Source organism: Phyllostomus hastatus, unplaced genomic scaffold, assembly GCF_019186645.2.
Source record: "Phyllostomus hastatus isolate PE091 unplaced genomic scaffold, TTU_PhHast_1.1 phas_scaffold_93, whole genome shotgun sequence".
Classification (NCBI taxonomy): Eukaryota; Metazoa; Chordata; class Mammalia; order Chiroptera; family Phyllostomidae; genus Phyllostomus; species Phyllostomus hastatus.
In genome coordinates this window covers 36,508,832-36,532,874 of record NW_025334042.1, presented here as the reverse complement: position 1 = coordinate 36,532,874, position 24,043 = coordinate 36,508,832, and the positions used below count along the sequence as shown (strand labels likewise).

Genomic DNA, 24,043 nt, shown 5'->3' with positions numbered 1-24,043 from the left:
TCTGTTTTGTACATACTTCTAAATGAGTTAACATGGCAATGGACTTAAACCTAAGATGGTCTTAAGCTTATGCAACACTTAAACCTTAACATAATGTTCACAGTACCTTTCATAAATAAAGAATATTTCTAACTTACAAGCTGCAAGAAAAAAGATTTACTAATACACTATAGTGTCAGTGGCTTAGAAACTACTCAATGTCAATTGTGGGGCAAATGTTTCAAACTTCTATGAAGAAATACACACTGTCATAGACACCGTAACTTTTTATTACATTACAATAATTAGGAGCAGTACAGTTCATGACAAAAATATTACAAATTTCAGATCACTTCACAGCACATACTCCTATAAACATTTAAAAGTTAATTTTAGTGAAAAGAGTGGTCATTTTTAAATGTAATGTTTGATATGACCAACATTCCTAGGTCAGAGCAACCAAATGATGGAAAACAAACTGGATCACACTGCGTATGCCCCACAAAAAAAGCACAATGTACAAAATGTGCATGTTTCAGTTTACACTATACAAAAATAGTTAAAATACATTCCAGGTAAACATGTTACATTAAGAAATAGTACTAGTAAGAAATTGGCACTCAAAGGAAAAATGCAAAAGTATTTTCAACATGAAAACACAAGACAGTGGAACTGGAAACTTTTGGATAAAATATTACATAACCCATTTAGTTCTATGGGGAGGTGGACCCTCTGTAACCCACACTTCTGTAGGTAATAACTGTTTTCCCTAAATTCATCTAAATTAACCTAAAGATGGTCTTAAGATTATGCATCATCCCAAACAGGCACTTAAAACTATTAAACTAAAACAAGTATTAATCTAGTTATGACTGTGTTTTAAAACTGATGTGAATGTATCTTTAGAAATTAATTTTCATTTTCTGAAAGAATTTGCAGCTACCAGTTGTATGCTGTTGAATTTATCAAAACAGATTTCATGCTACCCAATATTAACATGAAGTTATTAAATATAAATTCAGTTTTATAGTAACTGATAGGTTTTTAAAAACCATTAGTACATAATTATCAAGAAATTATTACTTTTTGACAAATGTAAATGACAGTTTTTATTGCCTACAAAAAAACTGTGTATATACTGTTTAGGGAAAAAAAAAACGACTAGGAGAAAAAAAGTCACTGGAATACAAATGAGATGAATTTGTACAAACTGCAACTTAACATGCCTCACAAGATTTCTTTATATTATATACTAGAACAAAATTGTGCAGGTGGCAAAGGTTTTGATAATCTATGAAAGTTAGGTTCTAAATTCCTATGCAGTGTGACTCAGTTAAAATAGAGCTTAGAATTCCTAATTGGGAATATCCACTCAAATTATACTACAGACTTCTGCTACATTGTTCCACAAACATGTTAATGTCTAAGACTATGTAATTTAGCACTTTTTCAATTTCAACAAGGATTTTTATCTTTAAGGCTGTAATAATTAAACAATATTTATGTTACTTCTAGGATCATCTCTCCCCTTTTAAAATCTCTATGAAAACCTTTTGTCAAATCATTTAAAATTCATATAATAAAGGAAAATTACCACTGCTTAAAAAAAATTGTCCAGCTATGTCAAAAATGCAAGAGTCTTAAAATTCCCTCACTCAATTATGCACTGCTGTTCTTGAAGTCTGGCCATTTCTTTCTCTTGGATAGAAACAAGAATAGGTTCTATATAAGTCTTAACATCCCACCTAGATGATATTCTGTAAACCTGTAGTTTAGCAAAGCATTTCAGAAATCATAATGATTTCTACACAGAAATTTCCTTTTCTGTAAATTAGTTCAGGCATCTGTTTAGTCCTACTTAGATAAACATAACTTTTAGAATTCAATATTTAATTTTAAAAGTCCATTTTAATTACTTATACAAAGAGACCAACCAGAATATTATACACTTGGGAATTTTAATATTATGTCATACAACTTTATGTATACTATAATTGTCCCAATAGAATCACACAGTTATGCCAAATAAAAAATATATAATCAAGTTTCCTCCTTTAAAACAATGACATAAAAGTAATTTATATAAAGTAGCTTGATTAACCAGTTACAATGGAATCAGAGCAAAATAATTACTCCAGAAATGGAAGAAACCTTAAGAAACCAACTCCCTTCCTTACAAAACTAAAATATGCATTATGTTGTCTCTGGGTCATGTGCCAAATGCCTCAGGAGGATATAAGCACTACTTCTTTAGGAAAGGGATTAAGTCCCCTTTACCACAATATCTCCAGTGCCTTGTGTACTGCCTGGCATTTAGTGGGCACTCAACTATATAGAATTAATGAACCATGTTAAAAGGTAGGCTTTATGAATTAAATTTTGAAGTATTTTTCATTGTAAGATTTTAATTATTAAAACAATGCAATATGTCACTGTTACCAGGGCTAGTCCTAATTGTAAATTATCTAAGGAATTTTTTCAGCATTACCCTATTAAATTCTTCTTCCACTGGATAGGGTTCTGTCTACTCGTAGAAGATATGAAAATTCCTAAATAGTCACTAATGGACCAGGCAGCAAACAGATAATATTCAAAGGATCAAGCTTAAATTGCTACAGCCATCACCTCAAAATTAACCATTAGGTCCAATCTCATGGTAGTATCTGTCAGGTCATGTTGAACCTGAGGAAGATGTAGGGCATTTTGATGTGACTTGATGGGAAGTCTTCAAGGAGATATCTAAAGCAGCGTAAATCTTGAGTGTAGGGGAATTAGACATATTTCAAGGAAAAGCATCAAGTTGTGGGTCATACAGAAGGGTAGGCTGGCAAGATGATACTTATATGGGAGAAGGGTGTTAAATATTGAGAAAGCATATTAAAAAATAAACTTCACCTCTTGTACAATTTTGCCTAAGACTGGCACTGAAGATGGCAACACAGGTAAGAAGTTATAGATTGTGCTGAGACTAACAAATAGGCATATTTTTATGTAAACTGAATGTGAATCACGTAATTATAATGCTAGCTATAGCCTTGAGATGACTTATTTTAACATAAAGAAATGGATAAGTGATTTGCCCAAAATTGGAGTTGTAAAGACACCAGAATCTAAAGTCACTTTCCTCCTAGTCCACTGATTATTTTCACGTCAACATACCTTCTCACATCAAATGTCTTACAAAAGGAAAATTTTAAAAAAGGAAAATTGTACTGAAATAATCATTTTGCTAATTTACCTAGTTTTCAGCATTAGATATTCTTAAAATATGGACCAAACTTGGAACATTTTATGAAATATTACTTTAGTTGCTTTAGCCAGATTAAGAGAACTAGCCAATACTAGAGACTTTGAAACTTTCCTTTCCTTATTTAAAAAAAAAATTAGTCTTCCCCATCCCCACCCCAAAAGTCTCATTTAAAATAATTTATTTTCAAAAGTTTGCTTTTTTCTAAAGTGATGTTCTTGATCTGTAAGCAGAACCACCACACAGTGAGAATGTATCTTGCTGAGCTAGCCAAACCTCTAGTTCCCATTTTTGACCAACCAATGCTTGACAACATAGGAAGACCATAGGGATGCTCTCCACACTGTGAAACTCACCATGAAGCTCACAGGTTCACACAGGACTTCAACTTGTTTTCTTTTAACACCTACTAAGCTAACTGGCTCAAATAATCTTTAATGCCAGAATTAAAACTATTTTTAAAGACTGAAGTTCAAGAAAAGGTTTAAAGTTATTTTAGGAAACAGCAATCTGACACATGAGGACTACATTTAATTCCTATGAGAATTTTTACACGTTAAAATGTTTTAAATTATTACAAAAATTTAGTAGCATGTAAATATAGCCCACAAATGGTTGCTATAATCCTCATTAGATACCAGACCTCCATTAACAGAAAAAGCTATTCAGAGTATTATAGGAATTTATCTCTCATGGAAAGTAAATGGCCTTTTAATAATCTTCCATTGCCCTTTTTTTCCATTTTTTCCTTTTATAGAAAAAATATAATATTTGGGGGAACATGACTATAACAAATAGCAGTGGAAAGAGGAAGAAAACCTTTATGAACAGTGTAAATTTACATTCATTAGGGGTGGCTGAAACTAGAGGACATAAAGCCTACAAGAAGACTCTACAGGAAGCTCAGAAATTCATGTTCCCTCAATGTTTCTGTAAAACCAATAGTGAAATCTCAACTGAAGTTATAATTAGCATATATGTGATTAGATAAAACAGAATAGGGAGGATTCAAAAGCTTCATTAATTTGTTTCACACCAAAGTTTACAACTGGTAAGAAAAATAGGAAGTAATCAACTGCATGCACCAAAAACCCCAAGAAATAAATCTCAGGTATTCAACTTCTTTTTCACAGGCATTGCTAGTTCAAAAACCAAAACTCAGGGAATACTGGCACTTAGAGGAAAAAGTTTCCACTGTCATTTTAAAATAAGCATTCAGGATAAAAGCTAACAGTTTGGATGGAGCAGAAAGAAAATTAGGTAATGCTAGAACAAATGCTAATAATTTAGTGTAATGTACAAAAATTACCACTTAAGTATGCCTTAAGAAAAAAGTACAAATTGTATTTACATAATTATACACTTTGTCTTTGACTTCTTTTTCTTCTTTTTACCATCTTTGCTCATCTTTTCTTTATGTTTTCGAATTTCTCGAACTAATGTATAGAAGGCATCATCAACACCCTGAAATATATAACAAGTATTAAAATGTGAATATATCTGATGATTTGAGGTGTACAGACAAACTAATGGAAACATCAATACTGAGAAAGAATAAGGGCACTTCACATTTTTCTTTAGGCAAGTGAATATTTATCACACTTATGCTTCTTTAATGTCTTCTTCATGGATATTCTTGTCAATATTACAGGGAACACTGACTTTACCCAAAGGCAATGAAAAGTAATGGCACAGAATCTTACATAATCTTCACAAATGACACTTTCCCAGAACTTAATTTGCTAGCAATTTTTACATACTGACACACCTTGTTAACCAAAATTCATATGCATGTGTGTGAATATGTCTTTACACTTATTTATCCCTGAGTTTCTAGACATTAGATATTGAGCCATGCAAATATAATCAATTTCATAAATACAGTAACAATATTTGTGCTGTTTCAATACTTATTTAAAATAATTAGATTTTGATAATCACCAAGTAGTGAACAGTATTTGAATATACGTCCAGTGTTTCAAATATTATATACAGATGTATTAAGGCATTGGTTTCAATTATACTCAACCATTTAAGTAAGAAATTTAAAGTAACCCAACACAAGACACTACACTTTGAGAAATGTTAATACTCAGATTTGTGGAGAATGGAGCTAAATTACTTAAATGGTAATTTAATTTAGAGAAGATTCTCTTTTATTTATTATTGTTTTAGTTTCTTTTTAGTATATTAAGTATTCAAACGTTTGCCATATAAAGCAAATGCTTCATCTTCAAAGAAATACCCACTTGGTCATTGTGATCCATTTGGTCAACATCTATTTGTGATCAAGGCAATGTATGTAAATCAGTATTGGGTGAAAGTGATTATAAAACAGAGTAATTTTCAACCTAATAATTCATAATGTGAAAGTGGCACTCTGAATATGGTAGCAGGACAGATTTTAACCATGAAATAATACAAGATCTATGCATGTCAACTCTTCTCATGTCCCTGTTAGAACAAATTAAATATAAAAGTACAATTTAAAAAATTAAAGAAAAATATAATCCTCAATATACTTTAAAATCTCTTCACCTCAGGAGTTATTTTTAAAAGCTTGTTAACATACTGATATTTTTAAACCTAGACACTAGAGGGAGTCCTAGGAACAAATACCCAACAAATGAAATTGTATAAATAAATCAAGTCACCTTAAGAACAATGAAAATGGGGCTTCTACTCATTTCCACCATCTCTGCTGATAATTCATATAAAAACATTTGTTACATTATCCTGAAAATAATTTAAAATTTAACTGATGTTTCTCCTTTATTGTATTACTAAAATCTTCCAAAATTAGTATTTAAAAATCATAGCAAAATTAAATGCGGGCATTTTCAAGTTACATTTCACAATACACACAAAACTCAAAAAAGTATTACCAATATTTTAAAAGTGAACAGAATAGTAATGAGGTCTGCTCACATTTAAACACATATTAGTAAGATAAAAACCAGCATTATTGACTTGAATGATTAAAAGTTCCCCAATAAAGCCGCCAAGCTGCACTCACTGAATGCTCCCCACTTTGTGATACCATTACTGATACAATATGTTTTGTTTCACCCAAAGTGGTAAGAAAATGTGACAAGACAATTTATCAGCAGTATAATCAAAGCTTAATATACGTAAACCCTCATGCTCATCTTAAATAAAAAGCAAAAACTTCTAATGATATAAAAAATAATTTTATAGCTCACCATCCCCTAATTTATAATCACAAACACTTAGAATGGAATACTTAAAAGAGGATCTAAATTCACCTCACTTAACCATCACAAATTCTTTGATCACATATCCATACGTAGTCTACTCTATTTCAACTTTTACAATGAAGAAAAATATCAAAGGTACTAAAATAGTAAAGCAGATGAAAGGAAAAACCATAAGATGGATGCAGAAAACACATTAAAAAATCATTTTATTTATTTAGATTTAGAGACAAGGGAAGGGAAGAAGAAGGAGGGAGAAAAACATCAATATGTGGCTGCCTCTCGTGTATCCCCCTGCTGAATGAGGACCTGGCCTGCAACCCAGGTATATGCCCTAACTGGGGATCAAACCAGCAACCTTTTGGTTCACAGGCCTGCAATCAATCCACTAAACTACACCAGCCAGGGCTGAGAAGAACACATTTTAAGTTGAAAACAATGCAAGTATTTAGGAGACAACAAAACCCAAATCTGTTAACATTATCTCCTTCCAAGATTCTGACAAATACTTTAGGTTCATATTGCACTGAATTTTCCTTTCTACCCAATCTTACTGAAATTAAATAATTTCAATGATTAGGGAAATGTTACAATTAATCAAAACAAAGCAGTAAATGCCTTTATTTATATAGGAACTAGTCATTCTCATATACACATATATAAGACAAAAGTAGCATCCCAGTAATTATTTTGTTTAAACTCATCCATTTTTGAGCTAAGAAAACTGGTATCTATTTATCATTGTAAAATTAATTTTGTAAAAATATTTTCATTTACAATGTTAAGTATTAACAAGTACACTTTTTCCTTGCCATCCATGTCCATTGAAAAAAACAAGGATTCAATTCATCGTGCCCAATTATCTGACATTCACAATACATAGGCACTGAAAATACAGTTTGCACAAACGAGGTATTTTAGAGAAGTATTCTGATTCCATCTTTAAGTAAAAATTAAAGCACAAAACTTATTTTATTCTAAATAGTTCTACTTTAAAAATTCATTTAAAATAGATAATGAGAAAATAAAAAATTAAAACTAAATTAAATTTAATTAAAAATTAAACAATCACTTAAATCTGGTCATGACTACTATAATTTAAGAAGTTTGGCTTTTCAAAATGCACTGCAATAGTTATATTTTACCACACCTTCTAAATTAATATATTCTTTAGATAATGATACTAAAAACTATTAAGAGTTCATAAATTTCAATAACAATTAATGCCAGTCATGCTTTGTTTCCTCTTCTGAGTTTAGATTAGTACTAGACCACATAGTATCTTTTGGAGCAAAATCTATTCCAATGTATATGTTATTCCTTTGGGAGCCACATTATTTCTGACCTTAAAATCATATAATAAAGACTACCTACTTTTAGTTTAATCTGCACAATATGTGATAACTTACAATTTTACCTCAAATCCTCACAGAACATTATTTATTACAAACAACATAACATCAAAATCTTAAGCTTTGGCATGAAGTTTATGGCATCTATTGAGTAAAATGTTTTCTGAGCAAGACCAAATTTAATATGGGTTGATTTAAGAAAGGAAATTGAGAAATTTCACACAATAAAATCCAATTGGGCAGCTATTAAGTGCCAGGAACCTCATTAGGCCATGGTCATGCAAAAATTAAAAATATGTGATTCTGGCTCTCTAAGATCTTACAGTACAGCAATCAAATATAAAAGAGGTCATTTCAAAATAACAGGGTAAGTGCATAATGGTTAAAAATACTATACTGAGAATACACAAGGGCATTATACTCAGTCTAAGGGATTGAAGAAAGATTCTTAGAGAATAGATTAGAGAATCATGAATGAGTGTTAGTTAATTAAGACTAGAGGATAAGAATACTATTATTCCAAACAAGAGCAACAGCCGAGCCTGGAGGGAAGATAAGCAAAATACATGGTGTTCATTTACATAAGGACAAAAAAATTTTCAAGGAGTTTTTAGAGCTAAGGCCAAAGGCTGGAGGGTAAGAAGATGTTAAGAGCCATCTGTAACATGCTATGAAATCTGAGATTTTATTCCATAGTTAACAGGAAGTCAGTGACTGGATTTAAAGATAAGAGAATGGTATTTAAGTATATCTCTCTGGTTGCACTGTGAAGGAAGGCAGCAACATGTAAACCAAATAAGAGGTTCTAATAGTTCCAGGAAGAAACCAAAGAGGTGTGAACTAATGATGTCGAAAACGTTAGAATGTAACATCATAGGAATTTATGGTTGTCTCTACATGGGGGTAAAAAAGAAGTATGAAGGGGTCATCCAAAGACTCCCAGGTTTTTGACCTCGGTAAAAAGTGATGTTGACACCACTGAGTTAGAATTGTTAAGAGTGGCCCTTTTTCACCTTCTGGGCCATTCAGCCTTATTACTCTATATAGTTTCTTAGTATTTTTTCTTTCTAGACCCTGTGACAAATGTAGATTAGTCTATGTCATCAAAACTGCCTCAATTATAATTAATTTCCATAAATTAAAAATAAAAATATACCAATTATGGAAACAAACTACAGATTTCTTTTTTTAAAGACATGTTTTTTAATTCTTCCTGGAATTTCTATTTTTTTACCTCTTATTCCCCTTCACCATTTTCACCTGTCCCTCCACACCCACCTCCCTCTGGGGTTTCTTTTAGTATTTCAAATTAAAAGCCCACACCTCAGTAGTTCTAAAGTGGTTGCTGCTTTGTTACCTTTGAAAGACATCTGCTTTCTGCCAAAATTAATATGCTGAACTTACCAGATTACATTACAATGCATTTTTTAATTTTCACACAGCCAGGAGTCTTTTCTTCTTTGCTGATTTTTTTCAATCTGTATTGTCGGATCTCTCTCACCAATGTATAAAAAGCATCCTCCACTCTCTGCATTGTAAAACACAACTTCTTTAAAGTCTGTTTCATTGGTAATAATAATTTATTGGGACAGCCATGTGCAAGAAGTTTGAAATTATGAGCTTTACTTGAGAATTTCTTTTTAAAACAGACATCAAATTGATTGAATAAAACTGGGGATGCAGTTTTAAAATATGGCTTGAATCCTGGTTTGTTCTTTAAAGTCAGTTTTGTAATGGAATTAAAAGTTAAAAGAATTAAATTAGCAATTAGAGGACATGATGAAAAACTTAGTTACTTGTATTAGTGCAATCATTTTACTTTGCTAGTCATTGAATTAATCAAAACCTAAAGTTAGATTTAAATTGTTTAACTTAGGGAGACCAGATGCTTTATGAAGTAGCCCTGATCCCCACCCCTCCCATTCCAACCCTAAGGGGGAAGTAAGAAGAAAAGTGGTACAAAAGGATTTTAATCTTCCTTTAAAAAAAAACAAAACAAACAAACAAAAAAACCCACACACATACACATCTTGAAAACAAGTCAGATGAAGAGACTAGAATCTTGAGTTCTCCCTTCAATGACAACACTGTCCAGTGAATTTCCAGGATGGACAAGTGGAGCTGAAACTGGGACTTTTGTAGATAGATAACTACATTATTTAAAGAAAACTGCTAAATGAGGGCTGTTTATCATAAAATTCTAAATATTATGAATTGCTTAACAAAAAACAGTAGCAGTGCATTCTGTATCCTGATTACAAGTTTAAAAAATTTTTAGAACAGTCTCCAATTATACTGGCCTCATAGTTTCGATTTTAATTCAAATACTCTAAACAGGGAAAAGGGACTTCTGCTTAAGACCATGTAAAGAAAGCTATGACAAACACAATTGTATATGGTCACATGAAGGTGAACAAAGTTTTTAATGTCTTTCCCAGTCCAAAAAATTAGGCCACAGCCAATGGGGACAAGTGTTTAGTTAAACTGATGTACTCCTACTTTGTCCAGAAAACTCTATCACCAAAGCAGAAGCTTATATCTAAAAAAGAAACACAAATATTAATCTACATGTAGTGCAAATTAATTTGAAAGATTCGGTATCAGTGCACATTCTTCTTAAAGAATGAATTAAGTGCTTAGGAAAGCTGGTCTATTTTATTGCACATTTAACTTAAGTTTAATGTTTTAAATTTTAATTTTAGGAATGAATTAATTACTATGGGGATTGGAATATTTTAACTCTCTGGGATTGGTAACATCAGTCTTTCTATGAACTAAATGTGACCAAGTGCTCCCAGCACCCCAAAAGCTAACACATATCAATTGTATAATTTGTAGTTTTAAATTAAATCAGGTACAGAGAATTGGTCATTTAAGTATTAAATGAAATTGACAGCTAAGGCTTAATTTTTGCATGCAGAAGTCATCACACATCCATTGCTTATTTATAAAAGAAAAAAAAAGGCACTTCAATTCTTTAGGGTATATTAATTTTTTATAAATCTCAAAAATATATCAAGAACTCCTTCACTAGAATTTGGTAATTTATCATAAAAGTAAAACATTAAACTCATAAAACTCAGTTTCAGTTAAGAAGTGGGCATTATAATAATATATTGTTTATAAGTAAAATGTATATCTCAAGCCCTGACCAGTGTGGCTCAGTCGGTTAGGCGTTGTCCCTCAAAGCGAAAGGTCGCCAGTTCAATTCCTGCTTGGGCATGCCTGGGTTGCAGGTTCAGTCCCTTGTCTGGGAACATATGAGAGGCAACCAGTCAATGTTTTTCTCTCACATTGGATGTTTCTCTCCTCTTTCACCCTCACTTACCCTGTCTCTAAAAATAAAAAAAGAAAATCTTTTTAAAAAAAGTACATCTCAAAATCTGCTTATACCATCCAGGGATACATTTTTATTCAGCTATCTCAAATAAAAACCACTATAGCTCATGAAAATTAATCTTATTTTTAATGAAATCAATTTAATCAACTAGCTAGCTAAGCTCACTGCAAAATAAAAATTTCCAACCACTTTCTGAAGTCATCAAATATGTTGGTACTTTAAATTACATAACCACTTGTACCAGTATATAAAATTTTAATATTTTATATTTACCATTAATTCTCAAGGAGAGAAATTATATTTACTCTTAAGTCCTTGAAAAAATATATATATTTGAAACTATCAATGTTCAATAATATAAGCAATTTAAGGCAACAAAATGACTTTTGTATAGCATGTAAAATGTAAAGCATGAACTGGCATTTGAAATCTTCACAAATAATTCTTTTACTTTGAAAATTAATGAAAGAAATTTAAATGTATAAATTAAACAAACCAGGTAAAAGCTCATATTTTTTTAAGAATGTAAAGATTTTCTCCTGTTTTTAAAAAGTTACAAGGTCAATGTAGAAGTACTTAAAACATACTAGGAGAGGAGAAAAACAGGGTTTTGGTCCTCTATTAATTTAGCAGAAGCAAAGTTTGATTGCAACTTACTTCTAAAATCAGCTTGAAAGAGTCTACTTTGTAAATGTGCACATCCCCATCACCAATACCAGAATATGTGATCTTGTTTCCAGCAATGCAGAGAGAGAATTGGAAGCCAATGATTAAAAAGAAGAGACTACTACCCACCACCAAAATATTCAGTATTAGGAGCTCAGTGGCTAATATAACCGTGAGAAAGTTATTCCAAAGTGGCTTTTCACTAATTTTTATTACTAGGAAATTTAAATTATGTTTTAAAGAATCAATTATTTACCATATTTTCTCAGATTTAACATTTCTTATTTTTTGGTAACATATTTCAAGATCATACGGACATAAGAGATTATCCTTGTGTGTACCTTAAACTACTGGCACGAGCAAAGAACACTGGTTTCATATGCCAAAATTTGTAGGTAATTTTTAAAGATTAAGTATAGCTGAAACATATTCAATACCCAACTGTGGCTAGTTGCTAAACTCTTAACTGGCACTTAATGATTTATTCCTGACAATACAGCTTATTGCCACATACACTCATTTTCAAAGGTCAGTTACCAAACCTTAAGAACAATTGAAAATACTTATTAGGAACAATAGTGTACAAGTTTGTACATGTAAATTTTTAAAAATCAAGACATTTGATGATATTTTCAGCTCAGCTATTATCTGAAAATATACGTATGAGACTAAGGTAATAGAGCATTCCATACTAGAGAAAGAACTGTCAACAGCACCATTCCATATTCTGGTGGCTATAGTGCTTTCACTAAGAGATTTCTTTTTAAACAAGTACCGGTATTTGTTCCTACCAAATGGCTTATTATCTGCTAAAATTCTCCCAAATTCTTTCAAGGAAATAACACTTCAAACACACTAATTATAAACCGATGCAAGAATACTAGCTTTCCTTGGGAAGAGGAATGGGAAGAACAAGGTATATTCTAAAAAGCAAATTTGCAATGCCAAATTTCTCAAGAAACCTTTCAAACTATAGCCCATCTTAGGTACTGAAATGCAGCAATGCCCCTAATTGGGAGGCTTGGTATGGTGCACAGCAGGTGCTCAGTAACTGTTCCATTTTTAACTCATAAAAAGCTAAAGTCCAAAATATTGATCTCATATACACAAATTCAACTACTATTAAACAAAAATATGGCACATAACGCCTTCCATTTGGTTTGTTAAAATGATTTGGTCAAAAGTTTTCTTTAATGGAGGTCTTTAACAACTAATTTTAGGTATCTAGAAATTAAGAACAAAAACCAGGATGCAATCACTCAAAATTTTTAAGTTCATAAAACTAATTTTCACATAATGCTCAAGTTGAGACCTCCAGAAGGCAAAAAAGCTGAATCAGGAGTAGCAGATAGGCTGAGAATTCTGCTTCTGTCATCCACTTTACGGAGCCTCCCCACTTCTGATTTTAGCTGACTGGAAAACACACAGCCAACTACCATGGTGCCAATGTTTTGGTTTCAACAGCCTTTGCCCACACGGCCGTGCACTACCCAAGGAAGCCAGGAAAACCTGGCCATTCCTAACTGCCTAGATAAACATACACTAGGCAGCAGTCTTTACAAAGTAGGGACATAGGGACCACATACAGCATACTAGCAAAAAATAAAAATTACTTTAGCTGTTCAGATATGGACTAAAATGATTGTAAATAAATACAATTCATTATATCCTAGCCACGTAGAGGGCTTTTTAAAGTTGGTAAAATATATTTGGCAACCCTTACCTTAAAAAAGTACTAGAAGAAATTTTCCATTACCCCCCCGCCACCTCTCTTTCACAGAACAGAAGGATTTACTATAAATCCTTACAGGCTTACATTAGTAATTTTAAGTTGAGAAGTCTGTCCTACCTTCTAGTGTTGAATCAAATACAGTTCCCCAGAGAACTGGCTATCAATACTACAACCAGAAGGCCAAATGTAGTCACCGTCTATTTTTTGTACTGCCCAAAGGCTAAGAATGATTTTTGCATGTTTAAAGGGTTATAAGAAAAAATGCAATGGATAGATACCCTTTGTGGCTCACAATGCTTAAAGTATTTATTATCTGGCCCTTAACAGAGAAAGTGTGCCAGCCTCTGACTTACATCTATGAGAAGCTCTAAATGAATGTCATGTTCCTACTAACTTGAAACTAATTCTCTTTGGTGTTTGTGTTTTAGGTTCACGTTCAAGACCCAAACTTGGGGCATGAAATAAATAGCTGTTAATAAAATACAACAAGGATATGCATACTTTTGTTCAAATAACAAATAAAAATTAGCAAATAAGTAACAAAATATTCTGGAGAAAATAGGGCCTAAAATTTTCACAAAACACTGGAGATGTAAAATTTATAAAATTTAAATGTTCCATTTTATAATCTCCACAATTAGTACTTGAATAAATCTTTATAAAGTCTTCCAAATGCATGCAAATATCAAATTAATTTCAACAGAAGATGAAAATCAACAAGTCTATGTAATAAAAAAATCAAAGACTAGAAACTATTGAGTTATAGTTTAGCAACATAAATTACATAAATATATCAATAAAACAGGATTTAAATATAAGAAAGTTGCACACTTAGGTTAAGAAATAAAGTATTCCTTTATATCACTCAATATTTAAATTAGATGATCCACATAAATTTCTACAAAGCAAATTTAATTCACTCCGTATCAAACACATTACATACATCTTTCCCAACCACCCCCCACAAAAAAAAGTATAAAACCTAAAAATCTATTTTAAAAGGAAACCAGGCAGTTTTCTGATTATGAATGCTGTGGTATATTAAAGCATTAACATCAAACACTAAGAATTAACACTTGGTACTTCTGAGACAGTAACCACAGAACAAGGAAAGAAGACACAGCTATTTTAGGGTCATCAACTGAGAAGTGGAGGGCAACACTGTGAGAATATCAAGACTTCCTTTTATTGTTTTCTATTGCCTTTCTACTCCAACTATGGTCCATCTACCAAAATCAGCATCACCTGAGAGCCTGTTAAGACACTCAGAATCACAGGTCCCAACCTAGACCCAGGAAATTAGAATCTAGATTTCAATGAGCCCAGTTCATTCATATGCATATTAAAGTATGAGAATCGCTGCTCTATCTGCAATTCTTTACATTAGGCAAAGCCTCTTGGTTTTTACTTTATAAAATTTAAAATAAAATGTTAAGTAGTTACAAAAGTATTTTTAAAAAGTTACAAATAGTAAATAGTGCAAGTTAAAATGTTAATGGTATAATCTAAGTAGTAGGTTTGCAGAAGCTTTCAATAAAATTCTTTTAATTCTATATTAGCAAATTTTTCATAAGAAAATGCTGGGAGAGAAAGTTATAAATATTACAGTTATGTTTTTTGAGTACCTCTTCTCTTAAAGGAAAACAAGGAATCTGGTCAGAGAAGACCAGTCAAAAGAAAAAGTGAAAAAAAATGTAACCTCCTCCCAGCCTGTGGACCTGGGAATGAATGTGAATAAAATCTTAATTCTTCTGAAATGCTGTATGTCAAGTCTTTCTTTAACCTATAAAACAGGTTTTGAAATGAGATATTTGTACTATGATCAAACTACAGAAATTCAGCTTTTAATCTGAAAACAAAGACTTAAAATAGAATTCACTGGTTTTTCACTGTGTACCAAATTTGTACAACTAGGAAGTAGTACATTTCCACTGGGGAAAGAGACATATATCCTAGCTGAATGATGACTTACTTTTAAGTTTTTACCCCTTTACAAAATTCAATGAAACTTCAAGTTTTTGTAGGTTCAACATGTAATGAGTTCATCAATTTTCTTAACTCCTAGTATTCCAGTTTTCTGGACTCACAGGTACATGTAACTAGACAAAGCCCAAAACAAATGTTCATTTTGTATGGTACATAAACTAACCAATTTCTTAGTATATGAAAATTGTATTCTGTCATATCCTTATTTATTATTTCTTTCTATATATTTCCTATAAACTCTTATTTCATACATAAATAATGAACTGAAATTATTTCATTTTACCTAGAGAAAAAAGTTACTTTTAAAATATGGGCATTTTTTTTGAAACAAAAGTCAAGATCAACCTGCATTAATTTTTGTCAGAACAACATAGTGAATGAGTAACCGAGAATTTCTATTTATTTTCTAAACATTCTCTTGCTTTAATGAAAACTTCCTTCAAGAATAAACATATCCTTAAAAAAGTTCTACCTAAGTAAAATACCTCAAATACAACAAAATTCAACCTACAAACATGACATAAGACTCTTAATGGCACTTCTAAAATAGGAACTCAATATGTGTTCCCCTGTTCTTTCACTTTATAAATCTAACAGCCAAAAAAAATTTCCCACATTTCTTTAGTCCTGCGTGTAATATGTGCTGAGTTGAAGAGAGTGTTCAATAAGGAACAAAACCAAAGCCAAAAGTAATACCATAGACTGGATTAAGCAGCACTGCCCTGTCATATCCTTAAGGGAACATCTACCAAATAAATAGCATTTTACTTCCTATGTTAATATAATGGAAAGAAAAATTGATAAATTACATTAAACAATATAACACTTTTGCTCTCAGGTATATGTATACATTTATTTATGTTCTTGCCCTCCTGCTCCCAAAATGACATTATTAGGAGATATATTAGTAACCTATGATTAATAATTAAAATCACTTGATATGGTTTGCAGAGAATAGATTTGTATTACGATTTTACTTACCTGTCTTGTCTTTGCTGATGTTTCAATAAAAGGAATTCCATAACTTCTTGCTAAATCCTGAGCCTGTTTTGTGTCTACTGTTCTAGAAGGCAAGTCACATTTATTTCCTACTAGGACCATAGGTACATCTTCAGAGTCTTTAACTCTTTTTATTTGTTCCCTGGGGAGGAAAAAGTTACATGAGAGGTATTAAAAATACAAAACTCTTTCAAAAATTGTACACACCTTTTCCTATAAAATATGGCTGGGAGAAAACTTTTAATGTAATTCCTGGTTCACACCACACCAAATTTTCCCTGTTTCTCCCTGCCATTATTGTTTTTCTCCATCTTAAACAGAGAACTGTGTCTCTTAAAAGGTCAAATACCTAGAAATATACTAAAACTACCATCTAATAGGTTCATACGCAGGTACGTCACCTGATAAATATCGAAAATTTTAGACCAAAGAAGATGCTATGCCTAATTTTTAAAATAATCTTTGAAACATATATATTCTTAAATGTTTATGTAGTTATTTTTAATAAAAGCATTCATTACAAAATTAACATAATCTTCATATTTCTTTCTCACAAAAGAGAGTGCCAAGTGGAAAAGATTTTGATTTCTATGTGGACAACACTGATGTTGCTACACTGTTTATTCTGTAAGTCCTTCTTTGATAAGATGTGCATAAACTCTAAATGTGGGGTAAAATTTATATTCCTTCAAATTTTTTAGTGAATTTCAAAGATGCAGCATGAAATAAAAAAAGCCAGTTAATCAACAAAAATATTATCACCCATCCAAATTTCTTTTTCTCAATTACTAGACTATAGAGAAAAATGTAAGAAATGTTCAGTAATATGGTAAAGCTCTTAACTAGGCTAACTCACTGTTAAATGAACATAGCTGATGAATAGGGTACTTGCTTAATATGAAGTTTTATGAAAACTATAAAGCTTCAAAAAACAGAATACAAACTACACTTAATACAATAGTGATTATTTTAACAAAGGTAGTCAGTTTTAGGCTAATTTGTCAGTTTCTTTAAAAACTAACTGTTCTAATACTTCAATCTATTACGACTTTAGAGTGGGGGGTGGTGGTTCTTAAATATCTAACGCACAATTCCAAGAAATTCTACACTAACTACACTTGATTATCTTTAAGGCTGTCTGAGTGGCACTACCTCAATTGTATTTTCGTATTTTTGTTGATGGCTTTCATTTTTAGAATGGTTCTAGCATAAAGCTTTGTTTCCTTAGTGTAGAATGGTTAAGAGCACAGGTGTCAGAGTCAAACAGACCTCAGTTTCAATCCCAGTGCCACCACCAACTACGCGATCTGGAACAAGTTACACAACTTCTCTAATCCTCAAGAAGTTCATTTGTAAAATAGGGATATTATCTACCTCATAATTATTCTAAAACTTAAATTAGATAATTTATCCATGGTGATTAGCAAAGACTCAATAAATGGAAGACGCAATTTCTCCTCCATGTCAAGTTATTATAGTCAATTTAAACCCACCTATAATGGTGAATATCTTCAAATGATTTAGTATTATTTATGGCAAATACGCAAAGAAAGCCCTCCCCAGTCCTCATGTACTGGTCCCTCATTGCACTGTACTCCTCTTGACCTGCTGTGTCGAGAATATCCAAGAGACAGGTTTCTCCATCAATTACTACTTGTTTCCTGTAGGAATCCTGAGAAGGGAGAAACACAGTCTAGATTATTATGGTGTACTTTTACTTTTATAAAGGTGTTACACACAACTCAAGAAAAAGCACCCAATTCAAAACTGGGCACATGACTTGAATAGACATCTCTCTAAAGACAGACAAATGGCCAATACACACATAAAAATATGTTCATCATCATCAGGGAAATGCAAATCAAAACCATAGTGAGCTACCACTTCACAGCCATTAGAATGCCATTTTTTTTTCCAAAGGGAAAATAACAAGTGTTAGCAAGGATATGGAGAAACTAGATTCCTGTCGGTTGCTGGTGGGAATGTAAAATGGTGCAGCCACTGTGGAAAACAATTTGGCAGTTCCTCAAGAAAGTACAACAGAATTAACACATGATCCAGCAATTCCAATCCTTGGTATATAACCAAAAGAACTGAAAGCAGGAACTCAAACAGGTATTTGCATGCTAATATTTACAGCAGCATTATTTACAATAGCCAAGATGTAGAAAGAATTCAAGTGATTATTAACAGATAAGTGGATAAGCAAAATGTGGTATATAAATACAGTGAAGTATTATTGAGTCATAAAAAGAAGTAAAATTCTGCCCTGGCTGGTGTGGCTCAGTGGACTGAGTACCAGACTGCGAACCAAAGGGTCACTGGTTCAATTCCCAGTCAGGGCACATGCCTGTGTTGCAGGCCAGGTCCCCGACTGCGGGCACGCAAGAGCCAACCACACAATGATGTATCTCTCCCTCTCTTCCCCTCTCTCTACAAATAAATAAAATCTTTAAAAAAATAAATAAAATTCTGATATGTAGTACAATATGGATGAACCTTAAAAACATAATGCTAAGTGAAATAAGTCAGACAAAAAGACAAAAACACAAAAAGACAAATACCTATTATTCCACTTAAATGAGGTACCTAAAATAGGTAAAGCCACAGAGACAAAAAGTAGAATAGAGGTTACCTGAGGCTAGGGTGTGGTTGAAGAGTTATTGTTCAGAGGGACCAGAATTTTAGTTTGGGGTGATGAAGTTATGAAAGCAGAACTAATGGTTACCCAATATTCTGAATTTACTTAATGTCACTGAAAAATGGCTACAATGTTAAATTCTGGTAAAAATCTCCACAATTCTTAAAAAGATATTACACGAGATATTACACGAGATTCAACAATGCAAGTGTATATATTAATACCAAAAAGACCAAAATTCTTATAAAAAATCATTATTACAAAAATGGGATAGCTCTATGAACTATGTCACTCAGGATGATTTAGATGGCAAGAAAAAATCAGTTTACAAATAAAGTCATGCATCTATTTTACTTTTAGTTAAAAGAATACAAAGAGAATGGTCAATAACAAGGATTTTAATGCCTTTATCCCTTTCTGAAATCCTGGGAACAATATCTCACAGCCAGATGGATACTATGATAACTCTAAAAAGCATGATTATTCTATCTGCAATTTTTTTTTGGCCTCTGTTAAAGGCAGGGTGGAGAGGGGAGAGACATATCTTAAAGAGACTAAGCAACTCTAAGACTGAGTAAAGAAAAAGAGAGCAGGTAACATTAACAGAATCTTAAAATGAAACTCTAATTTTCCTTGACTTTTGATTAATACTCATGGTTAAAGATTTCACATACTCTCTCCCAAAACAGACCTCCAAAAAGATAAAGAAAAAGAAATGATGCAATGTGAAGTTGCAGAATAAGAGGCAGGGCTGCTGATGGGTATACAGTATAAACCAGGGGCACTGTTTCTTACTATTCCACATGTGGGCTTAGCACTAAAGTGTCTTCATTTCATAAATCATTTTATAGACCATTCCATCACTAAAAGAGAATGGTCATTAAAAATTATGTTTTTTGATATATTTTTAAAATGTTTACAGTAGGAGAATACAAAGATACATATCTCTAGGGATGGGCAAAAGTGGGTTTCCAGTTGTGAGTACGTAAACCAAGTTTATTCTTAAATTATTATTTTTATTGTATTATCTTCCACACATACAACTGTAAACCTACTTTTGCTCATCCATATATATGTAGCATGATCACTACATATACAATCAAATATATGTATATATCAGTATAAATATATCCGTACATATATTTAAAAACTGATGGTATTACATAAAAATGTTAATAAAGGCTGTCTTTGATGGAGATAATTTAAGAAATAATTTATCTCCTGCTTCTCTCTCTTTTCTGGTACTAGATGCTACGTTAAATGCTTTCCCTTTTTGGCTTTTAATTTTTAAAAGTGTTAAAGACTACCATATTAGATTATGATCTCATACTTACCTTTTAAAGTAAACTATAATTTTCCATACTATCTATAATAAACCAATCAAAAATAAGGGATGGCTTTTTATTTTCTAAGCAAGAAGGTCTTTGCTAAAAATTCAAATGTTTGGTTGACATTTTATTTTCACCTATTTCCTTAGTTACTTGAAAGAACTCTTGTATATTGTAAGTTGAAAACCAATGTTTTGTGTTTTTGAAGTATAATGAAATAGCAGAAATTGAGAGCAATCCACTCATTACCCAGGTGTGGCTAGCAACCAAAGACTTCTCCTTACCTGCTGCTGTCACTTCACATTCTTTACTCATCAATACTAACCCAAGTCAACCTAATAGTTGACAGTTTCCTTATTCTTTATATATTAAATGTTTTACCAATAACAAAATGAAAAACTGTAGTTTCTGGAGCCACACAAGTCTATACTTAAGAGGTGGCTGGGGGTATTACTCACCATCTATCTGCCCATATATAATGCCTCCCAGATGTAGCTCAATGAAGTCCCATTTACAAAATTTTCAAATACTTTGTGTTTCAAACATATTTAATGTGGAGTATTAGTAGTTTTCACATGTATTTCATAACATGTTTCTGTGATGAATACTCCACTGAAGGGATGGAGAGACTGGGAAAGCAGTCCCCACCTGTCCACCTGCCCATCTCACTCCTATTATCTTTCCTCTCCAAACCTTAAAAATATTAACAGCTAAGTTCTGTGTCACATTCAGTTACCGAAAAAAAGTAATCTACAACCTACTTGTAAATAATGAGTAGAATCTGTGATTAGAAGTATTAGATTTAGGTTAAAACTTCAGTATTTCCCAAGTTAATCTTAACTAGAGTCATCCTTAGAAGCACAATATCACTGAGTTATATAAAAAGGCAATACAACCTGGTAAAAACTTAAGAACAAAACTGTAAAAAGCCAAAGCATGATCTGGGGGGAAAAAAGAAACCTGACAGGTTTAATAACAAAGCAGAAAACAAGCACAACAAAAATCAATATACAAATACTAAAGATTTTGTTCCAACTTTAGGTTAAGCATTAGAAAGAAGTATATGGAGGCAGGAAAAAATTTTGTCTTCAGTGTAAGTAAACTCTTTCCCAAGATTAGAATCTAAGTAAGAATTCAGCGAACTATTGTTCACAGGCCAAATCCTGCCCATCTGTTTTTATCTGGCCCATGAACTAAGAATAGTTTTTACATTTTTAATGGTTGTTCAAAAAAAAAAAAAAAAGACTATGTCACAAAGACTCATATGGCCCTTCAGGGAAAAGTTTGTCAATCCCATTCTAGGCTAATAAAATACCTTTACACGAATCTGAAGTATTCTCAACACATATTATTTATTCCTTTTTACTTAAAAAATAAATAAACCACCACTCTGAGAAAGTATAGGTTATCAAAGCCCAACCAGTTTTAAAAAGCACAGATTGTAAAAAGAAACTAGTTAAGAATAGAAAAGGATCAAGACCAAACATTCTTAATTAGTATTATTGCCAGTCTTTTAAATAGAATAAACTTTTAGATCAGGTACATAGGTTACTAACATCCTTTGGAAGTTATGATAAAATAAAGCACTTTAGCTCAATGTAGTAAAATATTAAGTGCAGGATGTTATTCCATGTATTTTGCTTCTTTCCCAGTTAAAGTACTATTGTTTTACTTTATTAAGTAGTTAAAAAAAAAACCTTTTCTAAATATATTGTGCTGGCAAAAGTTTATCATAGATAGAACTCAAACATTTCTAGTGATACAATAAACAGGCAAAATCCTTTTGGAAAGCAATTCCAACATTCATCAAGAACCATACAAATGTTCATAGCTTTTGACACAGTAATGACACTTTTGGTAAATGATGGTAAGGAAATATGGTTTATTTCCTTTTAAATGATCGTTACAATAGAGATACACTTAACATGGCAGGCACCCTAAAATGTCTTACAAAGAAAAATTAGATAGGTATTTAATACTGACCTACAATCTCACGCCATTGACCTATGTTCAAAATATACTCCAAATCCAAGTACCCACCAGCACCATCCCCTAGGGTCTAGACCATGATACTATTGTGTCGCACGCAAGACCATGATACTATTGTGTCGCACGCAATATCCTGCAACTGCTTCCTAGCAGGGAGCCAGCCCTGTTGTTATTCTTATAAGATATATTCTGCTCACAGCAGCTAGTAATTATTTTTAAATGTCACCCACTTTAAATGTCACTGGTTGCTTAAAGTCCTTGAATAGTATCCTTTCATTCTTAAAAATAAAATCCAAAAGACTTACCACTCTCCTTCCTTAGCATTTCTATGTTTCCTTTATATCACATATTGCAATCTGTAACTAAGTATTTATCATGCAATTCTTTAAGTCCATACCCCTTCCTAGACTTTAAACTCCATGACGGTAGAGCTCACATCTGTTTTGTTCCCCACTTGACCCTGTGTGTAAGTCTTGAACACAGGAAGTAATCAGCAATGTCTTCTAAATAAATGAACGAATCCATTCAATGCAAATATATGCAGACACTATAAAACTGTCTTACCAACATAAGTACAAGTTTAACAGAGTTTAAATTATAGTAAACAACTAAGGTATAAATTTTTAAATTATAGTAAGAGTATTTTAGTAAATGTATTCAAGCAACTTTTACATAATATGAAAACTTTAGTGTAAAAACATAAACGAAACAATACAGAGTTTTAAAAACATTTATGGGAGGGAAGACAAAGATTGCAGAGAAGAACATAGGGGCCTTCAATTGTATTTGGTTTTACATATTGAAAAAGAAAAGGGATCTAAACCAAAAGTGGCAGAATGTTAAGACACAAAAAAGGTGGTTGGTGCATACATGTTCATTGTATTTTTTCACACAGCATTAAGAGGGTGCCCATTAAAAAAAAAAGTGTACCCATTTTATCACCACTCATCAATAAATTTTATATTTTTCTTTAAACTACTGTCAGTTCATTAGACTAAAAATTCTTATTATTTTAATATTCATCTCCCTGAGGACTAATAATATTATATAGTTTTATTTTAATATTTATTCTTATCACCTATATCCTATGTCCATTTAGATTTTTCATCTTTTTGCACTGACTTGTATAATTTTTTAAGTGTTTTCCAATTTATTAACACACCTTTAAGGATTGTTTTATGTATAGAAACTTTTCTGTAGACCCATTAGAGAAGTTTGAAAGTTAAGACTAAATGATTCAAAATGAGATTAAGTTCACTACCAGGACACTGTTTTGTCATTTTTCTATTATAACTAGTAATAACTAGTTACTCAGTATGGTATCTTTCAACATGCTCAACTTAGTTTTCCAACTCAGGCAGTAACCCTGACAGCTGGAAGATATGCTATAGTAAACAACAAAAACCATAAGGAAATTAATGGAAATTAATGTAAACTAAAGGTAACCATATTATTATTAATGGTAATTACAGTAGCCAAGATTTACGGGAGCCCTACTTATATGTCAAATACTGTGATAAGCATATTAAAAGTATTATCCCATTTAATCTCCATCTTCATGCTGCTGAT

The 24,043-nt window shown here is 32.0% G+C and overlaps 1 protein-coding gene across 4 annotated transcripts in view; it reads right to left on the bottom strand.

Moving 5' to 3' along the window:
- Positions 1 to 251: 251 nt before the first annotated feature.
- The window catches only part of KRAS (KRAS proto-oncogene, GTPase), a 40,091-nt gene continuing 16,299 nt past the window's right edge, over positions 252 to 24,043 (bottom strand). For 2 of the 4 annotated variants that reach the window (XM_045829077.1, XM_045829075.1), the window contains exons 3-6: positions 18,010 to 18,188; positions 16,499 to 16,658; positions 9,198 to 9,321; positions 4,554 to 4,690 (exon numbers count right to left, since the gene is read on the bottom strand). In XM_045829077.1, the coding sequence (XP_045685033.1) occupies positions 9,202 to 9,321; positions 16,499 to 16,658; positions 18,010 to 18,188 (459 nt within the window). In that variant the 3' untranslated portion in view covers positions 4,554 to 4,690; positions 9,198 to 9,201. Of the gene's footprint in view, positions 4,691 to 8,866; positions 8,868 to 9,197; positions 9,322 to 16,498; positions 16,659 to 18,009; positions 18,189 to 24,043 lie in introns of all 4 variants that reach the window. The other 2 variants (XM_045829078.1, XM_045829076.1) reach the window with 2 other exon arrangements.